The sequence below is a fragment of the Lipophrys pholis genome (assembly GCF_963383615.2).
Source record: "Lipophrys pholis genome assembly, chromosome: 21".
NCBI classification, from domain to species: domain Eukaryota; kingdom Metazoa; phylum Chordata; class Actinopteri; order Blenniiformes; family Blenniidae; genus Lipophrys; species Lipophrys pholis.
Window position 1 is genome coordinate 16,675,764 of NC_137649.1, and position 21,040 is coordinate 16,696,803.

General features: G+C 40.5%; 1 protein-coding gene across 3 annotated transcripts; it reads right to left on the minus strand.

The window, feature by feature from the left end:
- Positions 1-1,724: 1,724 nt before the first annotated feature.
- tmem63a (transmembrane protein 63A) lies at positions 1,725-16,438 on the minus strand. 3 transcript variants are annotated; one of them, XM_080490424.1, is made up of 23 exons: positions 16,246-16,438; positions 10,065-10,251; positions 9,797-9,876; positions 9,608-9,677; positions 9,469-9,506; positions 9,233-9,375; positions 8,327-8,378; positions 8,141-8,249; positions 7,920-7,990; positions 7,704-7,784; positions 7,249-7,366; positions 6,956-7,089; positions 6,584-6,727; positions 5,526-5,679; positions 5,326-5,432; positions 5,147-5,233; positions 4,827-4,892; positions 4,358-4,520; positions 3,851-3,956; positions 3,554-3,721; positions 2,981-3,096; positions 2,850-2,900; positions 1,725-2,618 (listed from the first exon to the last, which is right to left on the minus strand). In XM_080490424.1, the coding sequence occupies exons 2-23, from the start codon at positions 10,224-10,226 to the stop codon at positions 2,466-2,468; spliced, it is 2,373 nt and encodes a 790-aa protein (XP_080346550.1). In that variant the 5' UTR covers positions 10,227-10,251; positions 16,246-16,438; the 3' UTR covers positions 1,725-2,465. The 3 variants fall into 3 exon arrangements, with proteins under 3 accessions (XP_080346550.1, XP_080346551.1, XP_080346549.1); XM_080490425.1 differs by having other exon boundaries at positions 9,797-9,957; positions 16,246-16,378; XM_080490423.1 differs by having other exon boundaries at positions 3,554-3,956.
- Positions 16,439-21,040: the final 4,602 nt, after the last annotated feature.

The following is a 21,040-nucleotide window of genomic DNA, read 5'->3' on the forward strand; positions in this document are numbered from 1 at the left end:
TATTCCAAAAGACTTGAGATGTGCATTTCTGATGAAGATACTGCCGGTGCACCACCTGCGATGAACTTTGCTGCGCGTGAGTCGTCACCGGTGGAGGACAGAGAACAAGTGCAAGCAATAGCAAAGTAATCATGGGAAAACCTGATGTGGACCAAATCACTGGGTCCAGAGCCAGAGATGGAGGAATCTCAGCTCGAGTCACGGGATGAAGAGGTTTGTTTAAGGTCTATCAGCAGGTTCATGTCCAGTAATACTTTGATAAGAGTCTGGAGACACAGGTGACATTCAGCTGAAAGAAATAATCGACGTTGTCAGTCAGACTCGTGAGTCTCGTGGAGCAGGCGATGTCATTTCACATACCGAGTTACCAAACTTAAAAATTGACGAGGTCAGCGTCAGTGGAAGTGAAGTTCAGGCTTATGTCGAACCAATTATGTCCGTCGACAGTGAGACCACTGAAGGTGACAAGGTTGATGTCAGAAAGTTGAGCAGTCTGCACAAGACAGTTTGGAAATTGTGTGGAAAATTCTTCCCACTGTTAGACTGCAACGTCTTTTAACATTTTACGATATACGACGAAGTGATTTGCAGAACAAGCATGAATTGCATGTCATTTAAATGCTGGGATGCACATGATCCTTAGAATAAGTTTGTTATTGTTCTGGAAACTACTGCAAGGGATCAGAAATACTCTGAACACAGTTTACCATCCAAGAACGCAAGTTAAAGCTGCATCTTGCAAAGAAGGAAGCAGATGTAAACACAATCATAACAGGCCTTCTCAGGGCGAAAACATAAACTTTATTGAATTCGGGTTACTGTCGTCATACGGCTGACGTAAAGCTGCTGCTATCCTAGATGTGTCAGCTGAGCACTCCATTACCCAGATTTAACAACGGTGAGAACCACTGAAGCACCCTAAAGGTCCTTTATTCGACAACAGTGCGGCTTCTGAACTGAGGCAGCGACCATGGAGAGAAAGACTAAAAGGTCGAGAGAAGGAGGAAAGGAGACGGCGCTGAGGGGTCAGGTGAGAAAAGCGGAGCTGCTGGAAATGTCACCCACAAAACTCACTCATGCCAATGTCAGAATCAGTTAGAAATCCTCAGCGGGACACTGCCTTTAACCCCTTTGTAGCAGCTTCACAAACATTCCAGCAGTTACTCGTCACCAATGCAGCTCAACACTGCCCCCTAACGACAACACACGTTTATTGAAGACTAAAACTGAGAGCTTCACTTCGTTCACCACTCTGTTGGTGTCAAACGTGGCCAAAACTGACCAACACGAGGGTTCAATAGTGACATTGCAAAGTGTGAAAATTACAAAAAAAAAACTCTTCGCCGGTCAGGAAAACTGTATATTTATGTAATGAGCAATGAAAACATGCAGGTTGAAAGCTGCAAAACATGTTCTGCCTGCAAAGTAATGGCTAATATAAACTCTGAATACGAAATTTGAGATTGCACCTTTTTTCAAAATAAAGTTAAGGTTGTAAAAGGTTTAGTAAAGTGAGTTCAACGAGAAGATTTTTCAAATGTAGTCATATTTCTCCATACCGATAAAAAAGAAAGAAAAAAAAAGGATTTATCATTATCATTAGTTAAAATAGAAAGAAAAACTTATATATCAGCTGAGATGAAATGTTAGTGGATGCACGTTGTCCCATGTTCCACTCCTTTTAACGACGTTTGTGTTCACGATGAAGAATCGACGTTTGTTTTACCAGACACTGAACAGGTTTTATTGAAGTATTTAGTTTCTTGACAAAAGCAAAACAAAACAAGTACAAATGATGTAATTACATTTAATACAAGTAGATTTTTGACCTTTAAAAAAACATTCCTTCTTAAATGGTCCATAAGCAGATTGTGACTTCATAGCACAATGGGGGGGGGGGGGGGGGGGGGGGGGGGGGGGGGATGCATGTAAAAAAAAAAAGAAGAAGAAGAAAGTTTTGGTTGCAAAATCCCCATACACTTATTAAAGTAGCCACTTTAGGATCATTTGAGTAAAAACAAGTGTAATATAAAAAGTGCAGTATCAAATGATTCCCTTGGAAGGTGCTATTGCATTGAAAAAGACATAGGTGAGAGATTGAATGCCCCTCTTTGGTATTTGTAATTATTGTGTGCAGTAAATCAATGACAGTTTTCCTTAAGAGCACGGGGAAAGGTTTTGATCATTCTATGAGGGGTATTTAAGATGCAAATATTTGACAGCGTCTTGTCCATGCTGCTCCAGTACATAATAAATACAATTCCTATTACTGTTCTATTTTGTATAAAGCCCTTCAAAATGCACAGACCTGTAACATTAACTTGCTCTATATTTCAAAGCAGGAAGTAAAAAAAAAAAAAAAAAAAGTAAAGTTGGTCTGTAGAAGCCTCAGTGAATTTGGACCTGAGAGAAGAGGTGGTTTACAGTCAGGAAGGAACCATGAGAGCTTTGAGTCAGTTTTGTATTCAAGCCTCTGATGAGCTGTCCTCCACTGGGCTGGAGCTCCAGGCGGAGCTGTGGGTCGGGCTGCCCTCCGTGGAGCCGTAGGACTGCTGAGCTTTCGCCCCCTGGGTGTTGCTTACCGGTGATTTGGGATTAAGCACCCTGGGAAGGTAAACCTGGAAGTAAACAGCAGAGCTGTTGTGAGTGCCGACTCTGCAGATTATTTACGTCCCTTTGTGACATCTTTAATGCTGCAAACACGCACTGACAAACACTGGCTCGTCAATACTTAGTTAATCACTAACGTAAGAAGGATGACCGGCTGGACAATTGAATGTACAGTGAGGTCACGCCTGTCTTGAGTGTGTCTGATCTTTATTTATGCTGAGGAAGAAGAAGTACAGTACCTTGGTGTTTTCCTCCACTCCCTCCACTTGATCCTCGTCCTTCTCTTTGACCTGACAGAGAAAACAAGCAATGTGAAGGATGGCATAAAGGCAACCGTGTGTTCACGCACAAAAACAAAAGAAACACTGACCTCATAGTTGTGTGGACTGAGGTACTTAAAATGTCCGAAGCAGGTGTAGCTGATACAGACGAAGACGGTCAAACACAGGACCACAAGAGTGAAAAGAGATGTGGAAGTCCAGAAACCTGAAACAACGAAACACACATTGGTTTCAAAGTTCTTTACATAACTCTAGAAAATATATTTACTTCACAACCTGAATACAAAATCTATGTCTATTAGTGTAACAGCAGTATTTGATTTCGAGCTGTATTTTATACGAGGCGTCCTTATTTAGTCATTTTTATTGACTTCAATACAACACCAGGTTTAGATCACCTCGGCAAGCTTTATGTCGATATCTTGCCTAATCCTAACTTTGATCTAGGATAGAATAGAATAGAAAAAAATTGAATACTCGCCATTCGACTGGCAAAACACAAATTTGAACAAAATTTGTTCGAAATACCGTTAAAAAAAATCTAAACATGTCTTCACCTCTAAATTGAATGAATTTCATTATAGGACAAATAGACACATCTCCAGATTTCGATTCCTATAACAGCAGTAAATAATTGCCCACACGCCAATCCAGTTCCTAACCTGCTCTGAGGACAGAGAAGAAGTAAAGCCATATTAGACAGATGATGGGTGCAGCCAGAGCTTGGTTGACGGCTCCCAGGTGGACCTGGCGGTCCAGGCGGGCGGGCAGGTAAGCAAAGTACAGGTTGTGTCTGTCCACCAGGTGCTTCAGCAGCATGTACAGGAGACCTGGGAGAGCCACAAAACGGTTCAGGACCTCAACGTGGAAGCAACGTCTTATAGAACTGAGATGCAAAGAAAGTAAACCATCCAATAGAATAAACGGAGAAAAGTGTGTGTGTGTGTGTGTGTTCTCACCAAAAGGCACAATTATAGGGCAAATGATGCTGTAAGCCATGATGACCGTAAACACACAGAGACTCCAGCCGTACATGGCTCCATATTCAAACTCGTAGGCCTGGTTCTGTTAACAGAGGCCCGAACACGTCGTAAATATCAAGTCAAGACTTTGAAAGCAAAGAAAACATTTCAGTGCGTTGAGTTCACAAGAAGGGAAGTATTCATCAGTGTCGTCAGAAGGACATCAGTATGTTCCTAAATCAATAACTTAAGGCACTTTTGAACTGAAATTATTTTTGTTTTGTGCCCAAGTCAACTCTTAATGGCAACTGCCCTTTGTTTTAACGTTTTTCATAATCTTAGTCGCCTTGTTTTATCATATTTCCTTCACTTCCTTGTAAAAGTGCTTGTGTCTGAATGGTGCAATATAAACAAATTTGCCTTGCCATGCCTCAAATAACATTGACAGAAAAACAGGACAAAGCATTTATGACTGAGCAGGGCAGTTTATAGCAGTTCACAAACCTGTTTGACATATTTTCTTTCGGCTGCAGAGCGAGCGCACGTCATGCGAATGGTGTACAGCAGTAAACCCGGCAGGCGCAGCAGCTCCATCCCGGAGCCCACCAGGGCCGCTGCTATCACATAGTTGACAAAAAAAGCCCCTTGGTCGGGTAGAAACACACACCTGGTGCCAGGAAAGTGGGGAAAACGTGGAGGGGGGACAATAAAGGAATTAGTGGGATCATAGCAGAAACGTGCGGATGCTTTGATTTTTTGTGATGTTGTGTTCGTCAGACATTAAGTTCAACATTAAAACATAAAAAATAAGATCTAATTCTAGAATAATGAATTAAATATGGGTCAAACATTGGATCATTAAAACTTTGAAAGTGTAGAACATGAGCCTAAAAATACTCTGGTGTGCACTTTATGGTGTTTTTCTTTTTTTTTTTTACTAGATTCAGAAGCAATAAAAAGAAGCATTACTTACTCAAACCGCAGTTTTCCACCTGTGAGAAACTCTTTATCGAACAGCCATCGGAAAAACACTGCAAGACTAACCAGGGAAAAACACACAATTAAGAGAGTTTATGCCAAGGCGTCCTTCACCCAGCATCATTTCACTGAGGATTAATATTTGTTTCCGTTAACTGACGATCACAATTTCGCTTATTTTCACTTTTTATTTTGCAGGATAAAACCTCTGGAAGAAAAAAAACTAAACATTTTATATTAAGTTCCCATTTTATTTTCAGTATGACTGGATTAAGAATTCACTTGGAGTCTGAGAACAATGTTGCTTGTTGATACCTGGTGAGTCCCAGGGAGGGGAGGATGAGCACCATGAAGAGCAGGAAGAAGTACAGCTTCCGCATCATGCTCAGCTGCTCTCTGGACCTGAAACAAAACACAGCAAGTGAACTAAGGATGAGCTCGGGTGACAGAAACCAGTGTGTGTGTGTGTGTGTGTGTGTCTGCGTCTCTGCTACCTGCTCCAGTGGGCCTCTCCCAGGGTGGAGTAGTACACTATTGTGGGTAGCAAGGCAGAAAAGGACCACAGCAGCAGAGTGGGGAAGAACTGACTGACGATGGGGCTCTGGGGGCAAAAACAAAAACGCCGTCAACGTTCTCGGCTCTGAAAAGCCAAAACCCCGTGACGGTCGTGTGTGGCTGCATGTGCGCGTCTCACGTTGAGATAGGCGATGGGCTTCGTCACGTTAAACTTGTCCATGGTGCTGATGATGATGGTGGGAGTTGTGAGGAAGGTGAGCAGGATAAAAAGGAGGATGTTGATCAAGATGTAGCGTAAATACCAGAGAATACCCCGCACTGAAAGATTGTCCCTATGAGGTGGACAAATAAAGAAACACAGAAGCAGAACAAATGAGTTGGGGGGGGGGGGGTGTCCACAGGAATATGTAATGAATAAACCAGTTAGGTATCATGACATTACTGTGCTATGTTGCACTCAATAACTTGCTCCAATAACTTTAAGCACTCGCTTAAACCTTCCCCATGTGCCGATGCCACACAACAAGGGACTGTATTGTCTGTACCAGCGATTCCCAAACTATTTCTACTGAGCCCTTCTTTTAAAAATACCAACATTTCCAGCCCCCAAGCTAACATTTCAACATTACTTTCAAGATTTAGTCTAAAAACCGCTTCTCAGCAAAAACACAAGCGAGTGTGGACTTTAACAGGGCAGGTTTTTACTGTGGAAATGATCATTGAGCTGCGACCCTCCCCATGCAAAGGCTCCGAACCCCCACTAGGGGGCGCTTCCCCCACTTTGGGAATCACTGGTCTGAAGTACAGTATATGTGGTAAATGACTTAAAATAGGTGTGTGTGTGTGTGTGTGTGTGTGTGTGTGTGTGTGTGTGTGTGTGTGTGTGTGTGTGTGTGTGTGTGTGTGTGTGTGTGTGTGTGTGTGTGTGTGTGTGTGTGTGTGTGTGTGAACAAGATTTGGTCACTAAAAGCTTTTTCACAATAAGAGGCTTGATAAGCAGAGCCTCATCTTCTAATTGGGGGTTTTCTTTTCATTTCATTATTGTATTTAATAATATGAATTCTGTTCTCTGTTCTGTTCGTCATCCGGCTTCGGTTTAACGTCATATGAATCATTCATTTTTACAAAAACAAAAGTTAAGCACCATGCGATTCCAATAAAATCACTGTGCAGGAGTTGAACTCTCATCTGGTCACGTGACGCATTCAGTTGGGGCAAAGGGCTGTCAGACCTTACCAGAACACGTTTTTGGGATGCGGCGCAACACTGACGCGCCACTTGTTCACTTTCAGAGCTTTGCTGTTGGATGAGGGCTGGCGTTCCCTCCCACAACACCAGCCTGTGCCTCCACAGTCCAGTGCGTTGAAGTCTTTCAGAATGCTGCGGGCGGGTGAAAGCAAGCAGCGAGCTATGTTCATTAATCAGCATTTGACACGAGACGTCACTTCTGTCGATAAACAAATTCACGAGGCACCAATAAACATCAGAGACAAGAGTTCAGCTCAGGCCAGAGCACCAACGGTAACTTCCTCTGGAGCTTTCTGACTCTTGTCGCAACACAACACTGTATTGATTTTTACAAAACCACGCCATTAAAGTGATACTCACAACTTGGCCATAGCCTCGTTCTGTAAAGTGACAAACGCAATCCCCAGCGGGTTCAGCGGCACCAGTTCCACCTGCCGCCTCACCTCCACCAGCAGCTCTTTTTCCTGAGTACTGTAGTACTCTATGGCGTCAACCTGACGGGACACAAGACTCACAATGTTTCCTCTGTATCCCGCCTCCAACACACCCCACACAACCGATGCCAACGTTTTCCACATGTTGCATGGACGAAGGGACGGAGACGAAACGCATTCAGGCGCTTTACCTTAAACTTTCACTGCGCTCACACTCACCCTCGCACAGTTGCTGCAGCAACACATGTGGCCACACAAGCGTGGGCTGATCAGGTCGCGCTCCCCAGTTTTCTCCAGGATACGCTCGTAGTAGCGCAGGTTTTTCCCAGCTCGTATCCTGGTTAGGGAAGAAGAATAAAGCAACGCGCGGAGGTTGGTTGGATTTGAGAAAAGCCAGATTAATGCAGTTTTTTTTACCATGAGAACAAGTGTGCAAAAGCTTTTGTGACTTCACAGTGATAGTCACAATAGAGTAAATGTGAACATAATAAATACTAGATGCTCAGTTTCTGTTTGTCCGTTTACATGTACTTCAGGGTATTTTATAGCAGAACCTACAAAGTAATTTTCAGGGATGCATCATCACTATTTAGCAGCTCTATGGGTTGTTAACTGGAAAACAAAGTCCCTTTCACGGACAATGAAACATTACGCCATCATTTTTGATTTCTTACCTTTCCTTGTCAAGCTGCATTAGTTTAGAGACGTCATAAGCCAAAGTCACAGCGCAAACTTGACAGGATGGATATGCTTCTCTGGACAAAAAAAAGAAACAAAAAAAAAACCCAATGAGGAACTGAGGAGGTCCCAAATGTTTATGAATAAACCGAAACAAAAAGTCTCTGTAACCACTTCCATACAAACATACATAAGAGGTCACTTTTACTCACGTAAAATGGGTCTTTACTTCTTCCTCTGTCGCTGTTCTAGGAACTGAAGATACAAACAGGGTGTTTCTGGCCTAGGATGAATATAAAAAAAAAAAAACAAACACATAATTTGTTGGTTTATTCTCAATCATTGTGTGAATCGAAATAACAGCGTCTTGAACCCGTTAGGAGAACAAAATAACATCTAATAACACGCAGTCACGTAGTTCTGAGGGACTCACCGTCTCCCTGCACATCTCTTTCACTTGCGACGTGTGATGTCGCAGCAGCACCACAGTCAGGCCCAGGTAGATGACGGCAAACACTGTGTGCAGCCACAACACGTTGTTCCTGAGAGCAAAGTGAGGAATGAACATCTCGTTTCACCCAGTCGTCCTCTACATGTGGTTTTTCTGCGTCACACTTACCCTTTTTGAAGATTCCCAATAGTTGTCTGTCCAAAACGCTGAGGATCATTTGCTGAAAATCAATGAAGAACTATGAAGAGCATAGTGGCGGTTTTTAAGTTAATATTCAGGTGAGACTGACAAGACCACCAGCGTTTCCTTTTGAGAACAAGCAAGCATTCAGCTGATCCACTCTGTCAGTAGAGTTTTTATTAAACCTTTAGGGAAGTAGCAATCTGGGGATGATGCTGGCAATTTCTTTTCAGTTTTTTTACTTAATTTTTTGAGATCCCATTAACTATATTCTAGGTGAACTTGTCAAACAAGCCACTTTTCTTGTATGTTTCTTTAAATTCACGTAAGGTGAGTTTGGATGCATCCGTAGCAGCAGTGTTGTTAAGCTCGTATACATTGTGGACTCCATCAATACCACATATACTCTATGTCTCCCCTGTTAACAAATAAGACACACTTGCACCTATTCACCTTAATTCAGCTCGTTCATAACCCTGTGGGTCAACACTCACACACAAAGCGTTCAAATGTTTAATAGAAGCTGTCGAAATCAAGTTTTTTTTTTTAAATATTTCATGATGTTGCTTTAGACCCATGTTATGTTCAAAACAATGCTGATCTTATAACCATGGAACACTTCAACTTAACTGTGTATTATATCCTTGTTTAGTAGTAAAAAAAAAACCCAAAACATTTATGAGCAGAGACTTGAAGCCTTTTCAATTAAATTCCGAACCCATTCTCTTAAAAGAGGTGCGACTTATTGACAGAACGTTTCCAGCTCTCAGGGTTTACCTGACTTGTGTCATTGCTGAACTTTAACTATACTGTGTAAAGCAATGTCTCCCTGTTGTTGTTTGTTTTCTTTTTTTTCTGCTCGTGACAGGATGCAGGATGTGGTGTAAAACCTACTCAACAGGTCTCCGGTCAGGTTGACAGGCAATATGATTGCGAGGGAGGTGATGGTGATAATCACCAGCAGGACGATCAGATGCCGCTGGAAGGACAGGTAGTGAACAGCATCCATGCCGCATCTGGCTTTTATCTGCTCGTCACTGAGACACAAACAGTGAAATGTACTTTTACACGTTTCACTGCAGTGCACTGTCTGTATGAAGAATCATGATGAAGGGCATGCAAACACTTACTTCATTCTGATGATATAGGGCAGCCAAGAGCAGAATCCCTGACACAAAAAAAAAAGTTTCTTATTATAAAAGCAGTAAAAACGACGTGTCTCTGAAAGCACTGTGGTAAAAAACTCAACAGCTCTTTTTTGTCACGTACTGATTCGTGCTCAGTCTCATCCACGCTGGACGACATCCGTCCGAAGCGGCGGTGCATCGACTCGGTGAACCTAACGAACACAGTTTAAAGAGGACGTTGAACGGATGAATATACGTCAAAAATCGCACCGTCATTCTGTAAAGCTAAAAGGTTTCAGCACTGAATGGTTATGTGAAGCTGTGAACCGACCCCTCATTGTCTGCAACCAGAGCCAGACGCCCATAATCCCAGAACTTCTTCCTGATGATAGAGAACAGGATCAGCAGCACCTGTAGGTAATGTGAAACACTCTTTTGTCCTCATTTCGCCTTCAGAAATCATGAAGCACACATCCACTGAATAGAGTGTTTCTGAGTTGGAGACAGAAAAATAACCGCCGTCACAAGACTTCTTAATCTGTCACTTGATCCGGGGTAAGATCCGGGGTAAGATCCGATCCCGGCTGAAAGGAACTCACCAGGAAGACGCAGAAGTCGAGTAGCAGGACGAGTGGCACGCCACCAAAATCAAGTCCCGTTAATACCGTGCTCTGCTTTGGGCTATAGCAGCTGCTGTTGTCTGAGAAGTCAGTACTATTTGTGACCAGCAGAGGCCACTGCTCCCACAACGGGGACGACATGACTGGAGTGGGCCCAGCAGTGTGTCTGCAGGGGGAGAAAGCAACACGTGAGAAATGACCTCCTGATGAGAAAAACAAAAAACAAAACAGCAGAGCTGAGGGGGATGATGACTCCAAGATGTCAAATTTATATATCTATATCTATATCTATCTATATATATATATATATATATATATATATATATATATATATATATATCTGTACAATCTGATCTCAATTGAGCATAGGCATTGAGCTGATAATACAGACAACTTCAAAGGTTTCCGTTAGTTTCAGATAAAAAAAAAGCTGCAGGTATGTATTTTTACGTTACCTTACCCTCAATATAGCTTCGATGCTACTGCATGGATCAACTTTAGATTAATTGAGAAAATTCATTCCCTTGAAGGGCTGCAATCAACATTGGCCTCATCCGAAATCATGCCAAAATCAATACCTTCTGTCGACAATATAAGAAATGTAGGCAAGGCAAGGCAAGGCAAGGCAAGGCAAGGCACGGCAAGGCAGGGCAGGGCAGGGCAGGGCAGGGCAGGGCAGGGCAGGGCAGGGCAGGGCAGGGCAGGGCAAGGCAAGGCAAGGCAAGGCAAGGCAAGGCAAATACAGAAAAGCTTAACAAAGACATAAGAACTATATAAATAAAAGAAATACATCATAAAAGTTTTAAAAACAGCACAAAAAGATGAGTAAATAAGGTAAGAGATTCATTATGATACATTTAATAAAGTAAATCCATTGTTTATTTAATGATTTAAAAGAAGTGACTATGTCAGCAGGTATTCAGGAAGTTTGTTCCACAGGTGAGGAGCACAGGAACTAAAAGCTGCTTCACCGTGTTTGTTTCTGACTCTAGGATCACTGAGTAAACCTCTTCCTGAGGACCTCAGAGGTCTGGAGGTTTTATATTCTACAAGTAAATCTGAGATGGATTTAAGCCCGAGACCATTCAAAGCTTTATAGACTAGAAGTAAAATTTTGAAGTCAATCCTTTGACACACAAAGTTAAATTTGGGACGTGATTGTCAGAGAGACGGCTGCAGAGCAGAAGACAGACCCAAGCAACATATGACAATGCCTCCAACAGGAACAGAAAGCACAAAAGCGTGTGTAGTGATTTTCCTGACCAGCGTCGCTTTAAATATGTGGCAATGGGATTTAGTTAGGAAACACGGCCTAAAAACTTATGCAACAAGTAGCTGTTGACATTTTTCTTTTTTTTTAACAAGTTAAGCACAAACAAATGCTGGATTATTTCTCTGTTGTAACAACGCTTCTTGGCAAATAAAATCTTCCAGAACAGGAAATCGTTTTTCCTTCCAACCTTCAATTGGTGCTTACATTTGTGGGATGTGCAGCAGAACCAAGTGGGTTTCTCCTTATGAAAAAATTGCAAAATCTTCTCTGTCAATTTGAAACTTCTTCTTCTCCTTCCTCCGCTGTTGCTATCAAATATTGGGTTGTTTTGTGACGCATGAGGATCTTCCACAAGTTACTTCTGCTCCTGTTTGTCAATTGGATAAACTGGTGATATTGTGAATGTGTCTTGTTTCTTCACACAAAAGTCAACAACAAAATCTCATAGGGCGCTAAAAAATAGTATTTGCGTTTATTGGCTGTAACCTACATACTCATGCCACAAATGCAGGTTACTGACATTCAAAAATGAAATATTCTTTCACTGGTATTGCCAAAGAACATTGTTACAACAAAGAAATAAAATAATACAATAAAAAAATTTAAAAAACTCCCTTTGGGAAAGTTTTGATCAATTTTATCAGTGCACTGATCAATTAGTCCGAAAATCATCAGTGTGAAATCTCCAGCAGGCTGCACCAGTGGAGGAAAGTGCTTGCAGTTTTTCATGGCACATGATCGACGTCTCAGAGGCTTTTGGATTTTTAAAAACAACATTTTATTTTCTGCTGCATCGAGATTATTAATGGCAAATTTCACTGATTAGCATACTTCAAATCGGCTGTGAGAATCGATTGGTGTTTTTGTTTTTATTTTGAAGGGCCCTTCTGTGCTTTTTTTCCCCCTTTATCTCACATTATATCGTTCCAGTGTTTTATGCCTCCCGTCACTGGAAAAGCCCATTTTTCATATCGGAGCTGCCAGAACTGAATCTGTTCACCACTTCATACTTTGTTAGGTAGTTTGCTTTTAACCACTGAGTTACATTTTGGTTCAATGACCAGTTGATTTGTAGATACAATCAGAATGTCCACAAAGAAGCACGGCTAAAATCAAACATTACATTGTTCTATATTGGTTGTTTTGTTGTTTCGTGTAGTCGGCTCTATTGGGGCCTTTTGTTGGGGAATTTGCATTTTCTCCTTGTGGATGTGTGACTTTAGTCCATGTACTCCAGCTTCCTCCAACAATCCAAAGACATGCTGGTTGGATTATATATAACCCTTAACCCTTCACACAGATCTATGCATTATTTCGTGTCATTCACCAATATAGTATCATTACACTTCTTCTGGGTCTTAACTGAGATCTAAAACCTGTTTGAGTGCAGTAGAAGGGGGGGGACTATGACTGCAATAGAGAGATAAAAGTTACGGCATCACTTTGACCGAGCAGAGCTAACATAAGAATCATGTGGTTCACGTTATGTGTGACTCCTTCCTTTCCTGAACTTGCATGCGAAGTTACACAGCTGCGTGAGAAGATATGGACATTTTGCGGCTAAAACACTGACTTAACGATGATCAGTGTAGATTTCAAACAGAATAGTGTCCCCCTGTGTTATAATGAAGAATGTGAGACATCCGATCAATGTTAATTACGAATCAGCATGCGGCTGCATCGGTCTCTGCAGCGGCTGAAGGCTCATGTGGGAGGTTGTAACACCCTTTTAAAATGCCTTTCCAAACTAGATGCAACTGAATGCATTTTATCTTTTATCATCCGATCTTAGCCTTGTGACAACAGGGGGAGGAAAATTATACGGGGGCGTATGCATCGAGTGAAGTAAGAAGAAAAGTAAAGCCTATTGCAAAAGAATCCTCTCATCTGATGAGTGATGATAACGTATATTTGCACAAATTTCAACCCAACGCAAAAAAAAACCCATCAGTGCATACAAGAGAACATATAGACCACTAACTATCAGAGGTAGCAGACCTAGATTTACTGACTTATTAATGTGTTAACGGTTTAGTTTTCTTCAAAGTCATGTTTTGTGAATTACAGTCATTGCAGTAAGCATTTCAAAATGTGCCTTCTTGTGACTGTTTACTTGGTTTAAGATGTACAATTACAATCATTATTGACTTTGTGTGATGTCAATTTAGAATTCTTCGTTGGATTTTTACCCCCCGTTTCTTTAATGGCATGAGCTGCAATGGCAGAGCTTCTAGGATTGTCCAGACTTGCAGTCACATTTGTCAAAGAAATTAAGAAGAAAAAAAAAAACAAGCTGTATTTCTTAACCTTGTTTTTTTTGTATTTTCTTCATAACAGAAAGGTTTCTCTGCTTTTCTCTCGCCCCTCACAAGTTTCTCAGACATGCCAAAATGTTGCTCCGTTTCTGTTTCCTGGTACGTATTTTAAAAACTGGAGTTTAAACTCTGCAGTGTAGCTTTTGCACTTTGCTGACAGTTTGCTTGTTTGCACTCGAGCCGAGGTTTTTATGAGGTACTTCAGTGGCATTCTGTTGTCATAAAGTGTCATCTATTGGTCCTAGATGGAATGTACGGATATACCTCGATATAGATAGATTTCATGCAATTTGAGTTAATAGTTTTAAAATACATACATACATACATACATACATACAAACATATATATAAATAAATACATGCAGACAGAAACATATTGCCAAACGTAACCAAATGCAAAAATCTGATGTACTGTTGCCTTGGCTACCAAGATTTGTTTTTCCTTTAGAGCCCCTCTGATTGCCTTTGAGAAAGGCTGCAGACCCTCCCTCCGATCCCTGGTTTGCCAAAAAAAAAATGACGATCAGCACACCCAATCTAACCAACATACAAAAAACTGTACCTTTCAAAACAAAAGATATGGCCTGTTTCCAAAGTCTGCTTTTTATTGTAACGTATTATGATGGTACTTTTCAAACGGTGCAAATCTAAATTTGACAGGATCACAGCAGTAATCCCAGGTTCAGAAACACTGCATTGGTGCACTTTCTACAAGCCATATATGTTTCTACACAGTGATTTCTGTGTGATTACGAAGACTACTGCGTTTGTTGTTTTATTAAGAAGATTTATTGGGACAGTCACATTTAGTGGAAAGAGGTTTAAAGATGATTGAAGGAAGCTCCACTGCAACACTGATTTGATTCCCTGTTACAAGGGAAACAAACTGTGGTCAAATATAGTCAAGTCAAAGTACGTTTGCATTGTTAATAGCCACCAGCATTTGATTCAATTATCTGTAAAAACTATATTATATAGATACAAAATATAAGCTTTGACTACAAGAGTGCAGATCGAAAGTGTAGATACAATTGAAATTGTGAGTGCACTTAAATCACTTAGACATGAGTAAAACTAAACAGTCAATACAATACTAATAAATCTACAAGTACTAATCAAGTTTTAGTAATTAAGAGTATTTCTACCTGTTATTTGTAGGAGTTTGCACTCTTCCCTTATTGTAAATTTGTGGGAAAAAGTGAGTGTATGTGATTGCCTGTCTCCATGTGTGCCCTAAATTGGATAAAGCCGTATCGTACATGGATGGATGGACGGTAATTCAGTCCTTCTTGGTAATTAATGGTAAACAATGCAGTCACTGTGACAGCTCTCGGAGAATTTCTTTTTTGTCATAACTCTTTTGAGTTTAAGAAAAAGGCCTCAAACTCATACACACTTTTCCTTACCTGAGTCAGTGGGCTTGTGCCACTGCCTGATCACCTATTCACTACACCAGCGGTGTCAAACCCATTTTTAATAAGTAGCCCAAAATCACCTCAGTTGAGCAAGACTGATAAAATATTATCATAACATCCTTTAAATCCAAACATTAAAGTAAAAATATATATATATTTTTTGTGTTGTGGTGCATAGTATATGTCTATATTTTTGCAATACCAAACAATTACCATCAAATTTTACTACAATCTCAACGTGAAGTCAATTTTAATGAAAAATTCTGATGCAAAATACAGTGAAATGTAAAAAAAAACCCCACTTCTATAACTGTTGCATTACACGTTTTTACAAACTCACTCTGACAGCATGACTTTGAGGCGAGTTTGATAGCATCAAGTTAGACGTCTTTAATGGCAGCATCACCGATACCTCACCTCGGGTCTCAGTGTTGTGTTGTACCTGCTACTCTTAAGAAAGTACTTTTAAATGTTTTGGTAAATATTTACAATTTGCTTGGTGGTTTGGCCCAATTGGGGCCTAGTGTGGGTCAGTTTTGGCCCACGGGCCTTATGTTTGACAGCCCTGCACTACAGAATCTATAAAATCATCTTTGGCAGTATTTTTATTTAATTTTTTTACTTTTTTAAAATGATTTAACAGAATCAGAGAGAATGATGTGGATCATACTGAATCGAAGTGTGTGTGTGCGTGTGTGCGTGTCTGTGTGTGTGTGTGTGTCCCAGACTGGTTACATATAATAAACACACAGCCCTCTCGCGCCCCACCTATCCTGAAATAGACGCAGTGAGTCACGCGCCAGGCGACACATTTCAATTTTCATAACTTTTTTTTTTTTTTTAAGAACTTTTTCCTGCTGATGTCGACATTAAAATGAATGAAGGGCAAAATCCTAAACTCGGCAAACACCACAGTGACAGTGAGATCTGTCATTTTTCAGAGCAGCTTGCGGGCATTCCTCTTCCCGTGAAGCTTTTCTTTCTCTCACAGCTGTGACAACTTCGTGACATTTACAAACACGCACCGAGCGACGTCTTTAACAAATTCCTACTCTGATTGCGTTAAACCGGAAGAATCGAGCCGCTCAAGTTACACATACAGACGTGTTTTTTTTTCTTTCTTTCTTTCTTTCCGTGAAATAAATAAATATCCTTACCACTTTTCACGTCTCCGAGTTAGGTTAACATCCACTCGGTTTAGTTATCTTCAAAGGCAAATAAACTTCGCTTCCATGCGTGTCTGCGCTCCTTGAACCGCCCAACCTATAACTTTGGTACTTTTCCTCCACCAGTAAACTAACTTCTCCAGTAAATACTCAAGCATGACGGAGCCTCCGGTTCCTCGTCTGCGCATGCGCTCGCGAAACTGAAAGCTTCTGCTGCCCCGGGGCTGATCCACCGCTGTGGATGGAAGAAAGAGACTAGTCATGAAAAAAATAAGAAAACATAGGAGGGAATCACTAATACTTTCACTTATGTATGCTCCTTTTGTTCCCATTCAGTCTGCTTTTATATTAAGAGATATAACATGTACAGTTTCTTGGACTTGTTGCTCATACATTGCTGTATATGTCACACTCATTTTTGTCATGTTATGGTATGATGGTACAATTTTATATTGTCCTTGTAGTTGTATTTTATTCCGTCAGTTGATTTATGTAATATTTTGTAAATTTGTGTTAAGTTTCACCTGATTGGATAAAGGTAAAATAAAATAGGTGTAATTTACATGAAACATGATCTAAATCTGTCATGGAAATGCAGGAATTCTGAATGATATTTACTATGCTCGTGATGAGAAGCGTACAAGTTGAAGGAATATCCATCCATCCATTGAATTTTATCAAATTTCAGAGGAGTAAATACTAGCTGCTAAAATTCAATTGGAGCAAGTGACAAGCAGGATTAATCCATCTGTGTTGACAATCTAGTCAGTGGATGTTGCATGCTGAACAGATTCTAAAAACTACAGAGTGAATTCTATGACTTTCAATATTGCTCAATATACAGTAAATAATAGTGATGCTTTTTTATGTTTCAGCTCTTCCGTCTTGGCTTTTCTGGCTCTCAGGTGCTGTGATTTCCTATCATACTATAGTACTGTCTGTGTCACAGGGGTGTGTGTCGAGGCAACAGGAATGGTTGTTATCTTCTCCCCAGGCTGTAGCATCCTGTTTAGTCAGATTTTACAAAGTGAAAAGGATGTGAACTCAGATCCACTCACTGATTGAAGACTCTTCAAATTGGTCATTTGAGAAAAATATAAGCCTGTAAATATAAATATCGAGCCTGATATAAAATAAAAACAATATATATAATTTTGAACAAAATTTGATAGTTTGCGTACTGTTATGGCTGACAAATGTTTGAATACAATACATTTCAGTGAATGATAATAATGATAATAATAATTATAATCATCATCATTATGATGAATGTGTACATAATTTCCAATGAATAAAGTCTACACCTTAAAATGTCAAAAAGCCTTTTATAACCGATCCACATAACTTTTCAAATGTATCTCTCAAAGCAAACAAAAAGTCAAAATGCCAAGAAGTTTTATACAACATTAAAATAACTCAAATATTTATGTGTTAAAATATAAAAATAACAAATGCATGTCCTTCGTAAAAAAAAAAGAACAAAAAAAGATCTTTTGTACATCCTTTATGCTATGCACCATTGGATTTAGTCCTGATGACATTTGTAATTATCTGAACAAACCTAATTATGAATTATGATTTATTTTTCATCGTATTTATTGGAAGAGGTTTGCAACATATGCGACACTTGTCCTTATTTACAGTCACTGTGGTGCTAATTCGTTCGCATCTCTTTTTATGTCCTTTTAATTATGCAATAACAAAAACAAATTATGAAAAATTGTGTTGAAATCCTCCCATCTATGCATTTTCTATCTCGCTTTATCCAGTACAGGACTGTGGGTTGCTGGAGCTGGTCCTAGTTCACTTTGCTTTAACGCAGCACACCAGTGAGGGTTGATATGCAAATTCCACCAAACCAAAACCAAACTAGAGACATTCTCACTGTGAGGTGAGAGCGCTAAATTAAACTTTGAAAAGCAACTTTTTTTTTACCCCCGCATGATGACAAGGAGATTTTCTCTTTTAATAAACTACACAAAAGCCTTATTTTATAATCTCAAGAAAACAAACACAGGAAAACAGACACAGTACTTTGCATTTATCCGTGTTTGTTCTTTATAATAAAGACCGAAAGCGTGTGCTTTTTGAGACGTTAACACGAGTTTCTCTTTCACATTAAGATGGAATGAATTAAAAGAAGATATGGCAGAATGGTGGCGAGAAAACACTTGTGTCCTGCAGCTCTGGCTACATTCCTCTCGCTGAACGCACCCAAAGACGTCAGCTGCACTGACTGTCATGCATAGAAAACCTGCTTGGTGTGACTTCAAACTACTGCTCAGCCCTTTGTGACCGCTCCCAACTCGTTTGACTGGTGATTGGGCAGCGTTGTACCTCGCTGGATTTAAAAAAAAATAAAACTTTGGGGGGGAAAAAAAAGAATTAGCATAACATCAGACATAGTGTGTTGAATGTGGATCGTTCCACATTTGAGACATCACATGAGATGTGTTGTGGTGGTTTGTAGGACAGAGCATCGCTAACCAATGTCACGGGCTCCTATCAGATGTGCCAGTGGTCAAATTAACGAATCCAATGCAATTAGTCATTCTATTTACTGTGAGATTCGGTGGCAGCTCAGAGCATGCCTCCCTCTCTTCCTCCTTCACTCTCTATTTTCTCTAGTTTTCCATTATGGGATTTTCTGTTTATCTGTTGTGGTCTTGACTGCTCATTTCTGCATCCCATGTCTTGCTGTGTGTATTTGTGTGCGTTTCTTGTCTCTGTGTGAATGTGTACACACACAGAGGTAACTGTTGTCAGTGTGTGTGTGTGTGTGTGTGTGTGTGTGTACGCACCAACATCCCTCTGCCTGTGTGTGTGTGTGTAGTGACTGTTCATGCCTCACTGTGGGACGCGTTGATTAGTGCTCACTGCAGCTCAGCTCCCAGCTGTCCTTGCGGCTGGCCGCTGATTGAAACCAATCAGGCCTGCGATGGCCCCATCGCGGTGACCCCTCACCCCTCCCACCCCCGGCCTAATCACCTGCTGATTGGCCCACGCAGGGCCCCCTCCCGTTGGCACGGAAGGTTAATTTGACCGGCGGATGAAGGCTCCAGGAGGGAATAGGAACGTGCGCTGGGTGATATTGCATGGATATAGCCCACCTGTCAATCAGAGCCACTTAAAGAGGAGCAGCGAGGGAAACACTGACAACCAGGGAGGAAGAGACACCAGGATGGTTAGAGAGGAAAGGAGGGAAGGTTCCAAGAAGTGCCTTTAACACATTTTACTAACACTTCAGTTTACTTTGGGAAGCAGCTTTGTTTTGTGGCATTAAAAGTGTGCTCAATCACTTGTGGTAATAGAATCAGCTCGCGAGACTAAAGATGTGCCTGAAAGATCCTGAAGGAGTATCTGGAGTGCTCTTTTGTACCAAGAAACACAATTGTTGACTTTTTCTGTTGTTCTTGTATTTTTATTCAAAGGAGTTCATTATTATCATCACACATAATTATTAAATCTTATGTACTTTTGTTTAAATACTCTCAATAATCATCATATAATGAAAGAAGTAAATATAAGAATCCTACCTTGCCTGTAAATTGGATGAAAATTTATAATCTTGATCAGGGGTTTCAAACATCAGGCCCGTGGACCAAAACCGGCCCACAAGCGGCTCCAATCCAGACCAAGCAAATTGTACAAATTTCAAAGAAGCATCAACTTTGTAGCACTATTTTCTTAACAGTAGTGGACATACAGTAACACAACACTGAGACCTGAGCTACGATATCAATGATGCTGCCCTGAAAGCCAGCTTCCACTTGCAATGGCTGTAGGAGACGTTTTCCTGACATTTCAATGGATTTCGTACCAGAAAGTATCATTAGAATTGTCTTTGTGTTGAAATTGTAACAATTTCTGGTACTGATTGATTGGTTTTGAGAAAATAGAGATATTTCCGTCACATATAATCTGCACCACAACAAAGAGAAGTATAACAATTTGAATTTAAAGGTTATTATGGTACTAATTTACTGGTCAAGATGAGATTGGTCCATTAATTGTTGTATGGAGTGCATTTAATGTATTTTATGCATTTCTTACAAGTTACTGCTACTTTAGCACTGTTACTAGTTAGACGGACAGGATGTGAATTAATTTTTCCTGGTCATGTGACAATTCTGAGCCTTTTCTGTACTTTCTGGTTACTGTATGTTATACGCGGTGTTATGCAGACGTTTCTCCAGGGGGTGGCAGTATTGTATTCAATGTGGGGAGTTCCATTCATTATAATATAGTCTATAAATAGTGTAGGTTCTATAACTCTGGTATGTTTTGAAACTTTCAAGGTTTAGATACCATTGCAATTTACACATATGCATGCCATATATTATTATTCTGGCCCTTGTTGAACCTAGAAAGAGCAAACTGAGTTTTGTGAGCCTCCAGCTGCTTCTCATGAACTCTATCAGTAGCCTTACTTTTCTGGAAGTGTTGCCACAAACTGACAAGCATCAACAACTCTAACAAGTTGAAGATTTATAGTCAAACTTTTGAGGAACTTACCTGCAGGAGCAGAACACTGATTTACATTTGTGAGCTTTGGAAAACAAAACACTTTGCTGAGGGCTTACTGTGATTACCATTTACAGTTAAAGAATTGTATGTGTAATCAACAAAGTGGTACTGGCAGTCTTCCTCAGACACATCCTTCCACCTTCAACAATTTGACATCACACACCTTCCCCCTACAGTGGTCCGACTCGCCTCAGCCATGTCAGTCCATAGATTTCCTCCTATCGTGTGCGTGCGCGCGTGTGTGTGTGTGTGTGTGTGT

Excerpts from the sequence above, each read along its gene's own strand:
- tmem63a (XM_080490423.1), bottom strand. The coding sequence starts at position 10,226 with ATGTCGTCCCCGTTGTGGGAGCAGTGGCCTCTGCTGGTCACAAATAGT. Across the intron at positions 7,991-8,140 it reads AAGAGATGTGCAGGGAGACG|GCCAGAAACACCCTGTTTGT; the intron begins GTGAGTCCCTCA and ends TATTCATCCTAG. Across the intron at positions 2,619-2,849 it reads GAGTGGAGGAAAACACCAAG|GTTTACCTTCCCAGGGTGCT; the intron begins GTACTGTACTTC and ends GTTTACTTCCAG.